This window comes from Anolis carolinensis, unplaced genomic scaffold (assembly GCF_035594765.1).
Source record: "Anolis carolinensis isolate JA03-04 unplaced genomic scaffold, rAnoCar3.1.pri scaffold_7, whole genome shotgun sequence".
Taxonomy (NCBI): Eukaryota; Metazoa; Chordata; class Lepidosauria; order Squamata; family Dactyloidae; genus Anolis; species Anolis carolinensis.
This window is the reverse complement of record NW_026943818.1, coordinates 28042467-28050983: the sequence shown is the minus strand read 5'-3', so window position 1 is coordinate 28050983 and position 8517 is coordinate 28042467. Positions and strand designations below refer to the sequence as shown.

Genomic DNA, 8517 nt, shown 5'->3' with positions numbered 1-8517 from the left:
GCGGGAGATGTAGACTCGTTTCTTGGATCAAAGAACCTCAGGGGTCCTTATACCCAACCAGAGATCGTTCAACAGGTTTATTTGGCCAAAACACCCTGCCGGGTGAACAAGGGAAGTAAGGGAGACGTCTCAGCCGCAATGGACTGTGGTGGCGGGAAACGGACTCTGGAATGTGGGAATGGGCAAGCAAGGAGTGAGCTCTGAAGGAGGAGAGATGGAACGGTCTCACACTCCCTCGGAGGCAGCTACCCCCTCCTCAACCATCACCAGCCGCCGACGGGTCACATCGGCCTGGCCAGAGGTGTTACACAGAGGTGTCCCCACCCGATGGGCAGCCAAAACCAAGGCAAGAGCAGAAACAGCCGGAACCCCCCCTTGCAGACACCCAGGATTTGATTGGAGTCACAAATCAGAAACTGCTCAAAGCACAGCAGACAAAAAATCCAGTACAAGAAAACCGCACTACAAACTAGAGCTGACAGCTGGCACCACAAAACATTGCATGGAAAGTTCCTTGACAAAATTGAAGGAAAAGCTGATAAGGAGAAGACCTGGCTCTGGCTCACGAATGGTCAGCGAAGAATACACACAAAGGGTCAGAAAAATTCTCAAAAGCAAGCTCAATGGAGGCAACACCATCAAGGCCATAAACTCCTGGGCCATACCTGTCATAAGATATACTGCTGGCATTATAAACTGGACACAGATGGAACTGGACAATTTGGACAGAAAAACAAGAAAACTCATGACCATTCATCACTCACTGCACCCTCGCAGTGATGTTGACCAGCTATATCTGCCTAGAAGGACTCTTGCAAGAGGACTCTTGCAAGTAAAACAAGCAGTCAAAGAAGAAGAACATGCCCTGGCAGAAGATGTCAAGCAAAGTGAAGAACCTGCTTTGATTGAAGTCAAAAATCAGAAACTCCTCAAAGCACAGCAGACAAAAAAACCAGTACAAGAAAACCGCACTACAAACTAGTGCTGACAGCTGGCACAACAAAACATTGCATGGAAAGTTCCTTGACAAAATTGAAGGAAAAGCTGACAAGGAGAAGACCTGGCTCTGGCTCACAAATGGGACCCTGAAGAAGGAGACAGAAGGCCTGATCCTTGCAGCCCAGGAGGAAGCCATCAGAACAAAGGCAATTCAGGCCAAGATCGAAAAATCAGCTGATGACCCAAAATGCAGACTGTGCAAGGAAACCGACGAAACCATGGATCATATCCTCAGCTGCTGTAAGAAAATCGCACAGACAGACTACAAACAGAGGCACAACTATGTGGCCCAAAGGATTCATTGGAACTTAATGCCTCAAGTCCCACCTGCCAGCAGCAAAGAACTGGTGGGATCACAAACCTGCAAAAGTCTTGGAAAATGAGCAGGCAATGATCCTGTGGGACTTCCGAATCCAGACTGACAAAGTTCTGGAACACAACACACCAGACATCACAGTTGTGGAAAAGAAAAAGGGTTGGATCATTGATGTCGCCATCCCAGGTGAAAAACAACAGGAAAAACTCAGCCTGTTGTTATTACTACTACTATGATTATTATTATGGGAATGCTGCTTCTGAGGTGGTGCTTCTTTGCAACCCGCGCAAAGCAAAACCAAGCGTCCGCTTCCTGACCTGGGCCATGACGTCGTGGGACCAGATGTCGGAGGCCAGGCTGAGGGGCGCCTTGCTCTCCCCCTCGGAGGGCCGGAGGAGCGTGGGGCCGAAGACCGTGGCCAGGTTGTGCAGGGACATCTTGTTGACCGGCTCCTTCTCGGCCGCCCTGCGATGGGAAGGAAAGGAGGGGTGTTTTGTAACGACTTTGTAACGACTGCCACCAATTTGTAAAGGACTAATAACAAATTTATAACGACTAATGCTCTTTCGGACAGGGGGGAATCTTTTTTATCCCACTGCTGCCACCAGTTTGCAACGAGGCAACCACCAAAGACTCAGGGAGGAGACCTTTTACTTTTTCTTTTCTTCTTCTTCACTTTAGATGGTAGCGTAACTTGGTTTAGTATATATGCGACAGAGGCTTAGAGGTTGAAAGAACAATAACAAGTTTATTCAGGCACAGAGCGTGTGGTTTCAATGTTGTTTCTCACTTAGAGGTACACTTTCTTCAACATGTGATGGATTCCCTCTCAAAGGAATTTCAGTTTAAACCTTTTTCTTCTCTTACAACCGATACTATAAACTGCTCACTTTGGATCTAACTGGGATTGCGTCCCCTTACCACTCAGACTCTACCAATAAACTCAAGTAGGTCAATTGGCTTGCCTAAACTGGCACTACTAGAGATCTGAGCTACCCTGGTTTCCCTAACCTGAAACCAGTCTTCCCTGTGACTCTCAGATCACAGACTGGGTTTCTTTTCAAACTCTGCTCTTCTCTTCTAAGTGGCAGTTGGCTCCGCCTACGTTTCTTTGGCAACCTGCTGAGGTGGCTACTCCCTTCATGCAATAACTATAATACTTTTAAAACATAAACACACAAGCACACTCCTGGAGTGAGTGGTGCTGTGGCCACGGGATGAACACCCAGCCATTTCCTCACCCATAGGTTTCCAAAAACACCTATTTATAGGAAAGAAGAGAAAGGGAAAGGAGAGAAGGAAGGATGGAAGGAAGGAGAGATGGGAGAAAAAAGCAAACAAGAAGAAAGGCGAGACGAGAGGAAGAAATAAGGGAAGGACAAAAGGAAGGAGGAGAGAGAATGAGGGGAATGAAGAAAGGGAAAAGGAGGGAGGGGAGAGGAAAGGAAGGAGAGGGAAGAAAGGAAGAAGAGAAAGGAAAGAAGGGAAGGAAGGAGAGAGAAGAGGGAGGGAAGGGGAGAGGAAAGGAAACAGGAATGAAGAAGAGAGAGGGAAGGGAAGAAAGAAAGGAAGGAGAGGGAGGGCGAGAGGAAAGGAAAAAAGGAGGGCAGGAGTGATGGAAGAAACAAAAGGAAATGAAGGGAAAAGAAGAAAGGGGGAGAGGAAGGAGGAAGAGAAGGGGAGGAAGGGGAGGAAAGGAAACGGGAAGGGAGGAAAGGGAAGGAAAGAAGAGAAGGGAAAATAAAGGGAGGAGGAGGGAGAGGGAAGGCAAGGGAACGAAGAAAGAAGAGGGAAGGGGAGAGGAGAGGAACCGAAGGGAAAGGAGGAGAGGGGCCAGGCCCCGATGGGTGCAGAGGACCTTGTGATTCCCATGTTGGTTCCCAAAGCGGGAAGGAAGGCAACTCACCGCTTGAGGTGTTCCAGGAGGAAGAGGAAAGTGATGAGGTTGGGGTCCGGCAGGGAGCGCAGGAGGTGCATCATGCAGTTCTCCTTGGCCGCCGCGTCCGAGAGGGCTGCAAGGGAAGGAGAGCCATGACAGAGCGGGACGGGGACGGGGTTACAGAGCGGGACGGGGACGGGGTTACAGGGTGGGATGGGGACAGGGTTGCAGAGCGGGACGGGGTTACAGAGCGGGACGGGGTTACAGAGCGGGACGGGGACAGGGTTGCAGAGCGGGACGGGGACAGGGTTGCAGAGCGGGACGGGGACAGGGTTGCAGAGCGGGACAGGGTTGCAGAGCGGGACGGGGTTACAGAGCGGGACGGGGACAGGGTTGCAGAGCGGGACGGGGACAGGGTTGCAGAGCGGGACAGGGTTGCAGAGCGGGACGGGGTTATAGAGCGGGACGGGGACAGGGTTGCAGAGCGGGACGGGGTTACAGAGTGGGACGGGGTTACAGAGCGGGACGGGGACAGGGTTGCAGAGCAGGACGGGGTTACAGAGCGGGACGGGGTTACAGAGCGGGACGGGGACAGGGTTGCAGAGCAGGACGGGGTTACAGAGCGGGACGGGGACAGGGTTGCAGAGCGGGACGGGGACAGGGTTGCAGAGCGGGACGGGGTTACAGAGTGGGACAGGGTTACAGAGCGAGACGGGGACAGGGTTACAGGGCGGGACGAGGTTACAGAGCGGGATGGGGCCGAGGTTACAGAGCGGGACGGGGACGGGGTTACAGAGCGGGACGGGGACGGGGTTACAGGGTGGGACGGGGTTACAGGGCGGGACGGGGACGGGGTTACAGGGCGGGACGGGGACAGGGTTGCAGAGCGGGATGGGGCCGAGGTTACAGAGTGGGACGGGGTTACAAAGCGGGACGGGGTTACAGAGTGGGACGGGGTTACAGAGTGGGACGGGCATGAGGTTACAGAGCGGGATGGGGCCGAGGTTACAGAGCGGGACGGGGTTACAGAGCGGGACGGGGACGGGGTTACAGAGCAGGACGGGAACGGGGTTACAGAGCGGGACGGGGATGGGGTTACAGAACAGGACGGGGTTACAGAACGGGATGGGGTTACAGAGCGGGACAGGGACGAGGTTACAGAGCGGGACGGGGTTACAGAGCGGGACGGGGACGGGGTTACAGAACGGAACAGGGTTACAGAGCCGGACGGGGTTACAGAACGGGACGGGGTTACAGAGCGGGACAGGGACGAGGTTACAGAGCGGGACGGGTATGGGGTTGCAGAGCGGGATAGGGTTACACAGCGGGATGGGGACGAGGTTACAGAGTGGGACGGGGACGAGGTTACAGAGCGGGACAGGGACGAGGTTACAGAGCAGGACGGGGACGGGGTTACAGAGCAGGACGGGAACGGGGTTACAGAACGGGACGGGGTTACAGAGCGGGACGGGGACGGGGTTACAGAGCAGGACGGGAACGGGGTTACAGAACGGGACGGGGTTACAGAGCCGGACGGGGACGGGGTTACAGAGCAGGACGGGAACGGGGTTACAGAACGGGACAGGATTACAGAGCCGGACGGGGTTACAGAACGGGACGGGGTTACAGAGCGGGACGGGGACGAGGTTACAGAGCAGGACGGGAACGGGGTTACAGAACGGGACGAGGTTACAGAGCGGGACGGGGACGGGGTTACAGAGCAGGACGGGAACGGGGTTACAGAACGGGACGGGGTTACAGAGCCGGACGGGGACGGGGTTACAGAGCAGGACGGGAACGGGGTTACAGAACGGGACAGGATTACAGAGCCGGACGGGGTTACAGAACGGGACGGGGTTACAGAGCGGGACGGGGACGAGGTTACAGAGCAGGACGGGAACGGGGTTACAGAACGGGACGAGGTTACAGAGCGGGACGGGGACGGGGTTACAGAGCAGGACGGGAACAGGGTTACAGAACGGGACGAGTTTACAGAGCGGGACGGGGATGGAGTTACAGAACGGGACAGGATTACAGAGCCGGACGGGGTTACAGAACGGGACGGGGTTACAGAGCGGGACGGGGACGAGGTTACAGAACGGGACGGAGTTACAGAGCGGGATGGGGCCGAGGTTGGACTGGAATGCAAGGGCTTCCCTCTCTTCTCACCGATGCCCTCCATGAAGGCCGGGTAGAGCCGGTCGGTGAGGAGGGGCTCGGGCAGCTCCCGGAAGTATAGCTTCAGGGTCCCGGCGATGGCATTGATGTCCATGTCACTCAGCATCATCAGGATGTCTTTGCTGTCTGCCGGGAAGGAACCGAGAGCGAGCCGTTAGGAATTGGATATGGACCCAGAGGTGTTTCGGACTCCCGACTCCCACGATTTCTCACTGGCGTCGAAGGCGGCCTTCAGGGCCTGGATGTCGGTGGCCACGCCGGAGATGCGGTAGATGCCCACTTCGTCGATGCCGCGCTTCTCAACTTCCTCAACGCACTGGCGCACGATGTATGGCACCTTGGAGCGCTCCCGCCTGCACAACGAGGAGCAAGAGGCGGGTAAGAAGCGGGGAAACAGCCCCAAAAACAACACAACGTGGGAATTAAAGATTGTAAAACGGGCGAGGGACCGGGGCCGGATGGATGTGCAATACATTGGCTTTGCTGGGAGGCGATTCAAAAATAGTAAAGCTGCAGCAGTAGAATAGTATTATTATTATATTATATTATATTATATTACATTATATTGTGTGGTGTAGACAAATGTAATATGATTTATGATGTATTATATTGTAATATTATATTCCTTCTGTGTGGTGTAATGTAATATAATAATCGGTGACTACACCGATGTTGACCTTCATATAATAGAAATATATATTATTTATTATAGTTGTAATTATTATTATTATATTGTATTTTATCTACAGAGTAAATATAATTGACCCATCAAGCATTCCCTTCCCATCACCTACTTGGTGAACACGCCGATTTTGACCTTTATATAATAGAAATATATTATTATTACTTATTATTGTTGTAATTATTATATTATATTAGTATTATATTATATTGTATTTTATCTGCAGAGTAAATATAATCGACCCATCAAGCATTCCCTTCCCATCACCTACTTGGTGACCACACTGATCTTGACCTTTATATAACAGAAATATTATTTATTATATTATAAAATTGTATTATTGTATTGTATTATATATTACAAATTATAATGTGGGGTATGTTACAATATATTACGTATTATATTATGTATTATATTATATATATTATATTACATTAAATTCCCTCTGTGGGGTATATTACATATTATATTATAATGTAATATATAAGATTACATATTATATACATACATATTATATTATATTATATTACGTATTATATTATATTATATTATATTATATTATATTATATGCCCTCTGTGGGGTATATTACAATATATTGCGTATTATATTATGTATTATATTATATATATTATATTATATTAAATTCCCTCTGTGGGGTATATTACAATAGATAGCATATTGAATTATATTACATATTATATTATATTATATTATATTATATTATATTATATTATATTATATTATATTATATGCCCTCTGTGGGGTATATTACAATATATAATGTATTATATTATATATATATATTTATTATGGTCTAAGGGCTAATCAATAAATTTACTACTATATTATAATATTATTATATTATATGCCCTCTGCGGGGTATATTACAATATATTACGTATTATATATTTATTGTGATATGGTCTAAGGGCTAATCAATAAATTTACTACTATATTATAATATTATTATATTATATGCCCTCTGCGGGGTATATTACAATATATTACGTATTATATATTTATTGTGATATGGTCTAAGGGCTAATCAATAAATTTACTACTATATTATAATATTATTATATTATATGCCCTCTGCGGGGTATATTACAATATATTACGTATTATATATATATATTTATTGTGATATGGTCTAAGGGCTAATCAATAAATTTACTACTATATTATAATATTATTATATTATATGCCCTCTGCGGGGTATATTACAATATATTACGTATTATATATATATATTTATTGTGATATGGTCTAAGGGCTAATCAATAAATTTACTACTATATTATAATATTATTATATTATATGCCCTTTGTGGGGTTTATTACAATATATTACATATTAAATTATATTACATGCCCTCCATGGGGTATATAATACACCTGTCACCGAATTGGTGACCCCACCAATCTTGACCTTCATATAATAGAAATCTAATAATAATAATAATAATAATAATAATAATAATAATAATAATAATATGTAGATATTATATGTCCTCTATGGGTGGGGTGTCTATAACCAACCGGTCACCAAGTTGGTGACCACGCTGATCTTGACCTTCATATAATAGAAATCTAATAATAATAATAATAATAATATGTAGATATTATATGTCTTCTGTGGGTGGGGTGTCTATAACCAACCGGTCACCAAGTTGGTGACCCCGCCGATCTTGACCTTCATATAATAGAAATATAATAATAATAATAATAATAATAATAATAATAATAATAATAATAATAATAATAATAATATGTAGATATTATATGTCCTCTGTGGGTGGGGTGTCTATAACCAACCGGTCACCAAGTTGGTGACCACGCTGATCTTGACCTTTAAATAATAACAATAATAATAATAATAATAATAATATATTATAAGTAATAATATAATGATGATTACTTGGTGACCACGCTGATCTTGACCCCGAAGACCCCCGTCTGCTTCTTGGAGGGCGTCCGCTTCAGGCTGAGGTCCCGGCTGGTGAACTTCATGGAGAACTCCACCTTGACCTGGAGGACGTTGTCCGGAGAGAAGGAGAGCGGGATTGGGACGCCTCGTGGATACTGGGTCCTGAGGCCCCTCTATCCGCGCCCTCGCCCTGCTCACCCCGTCCATCTCGATGACGTCCGCCTGCCAGTCCTTGGTCTGAACCGCCTGAGGGTCGAGCTGCCAAATCAAAACAAAACACAACACGGGAGACCATGAGAGGCAGGAAGTTTGCAGAGTCACACCAAGCCCATCATCCCCGGATCCGCCCCGGAACTCCCATAGTTTCTAGTGAACTACAACTCCCATGGTTCCAGGAGAAATACAACTCTCACTGTTTAAAGCGAACTACAACTCCCATTGTTCCAGGAGAAATACAACTCCCATAGTTTTGAGTGAATGACAACTCCCATGGTTCCAGGAGAAATACAACTCTCACTGTTTAAAGCGAACTACAA

At 47.2% G+C, this 8517-nt stretch overlaps 1 protein-coding gene across 2 annotated transcripts in view; it reads right to left on the bottom strand.

Annotated features, from left to right (window-relative positions):
• Positions 1-8517, bottom strand: part of abr (ABR activator of RhoGEF and GTPase) — a 55007-nt gene that overhangs the window by 2900 nt on the left and 43590 nt on the right. For both annotated transcript variants that reach the window (XM_062960725.1, XM_062960726.1), the window contains 6 exons: positions 8180-8239; positions 7973-8082; positions 5586-5725; positions 5364-5498; positions 3222-3327; positions 1633-1780 (listed from right to left, as the gene is read on the bottom strand). In XM_062960725.1, the coding sequence (XP_062816795.1) occupies positions 1633-1780; positions 3222-3327; positions 5364-5498; positions 5586-5725; positions 7973-8082; positions 8180-8239 (699 nt within the window). The remainder of the gene's footprint in view (positions 1-1632; positions 1781-3221; positions 3328-5363; positions 5499-5585; positions 5726-7972; positions 8083-8179; positions 8240-8517) is intronic.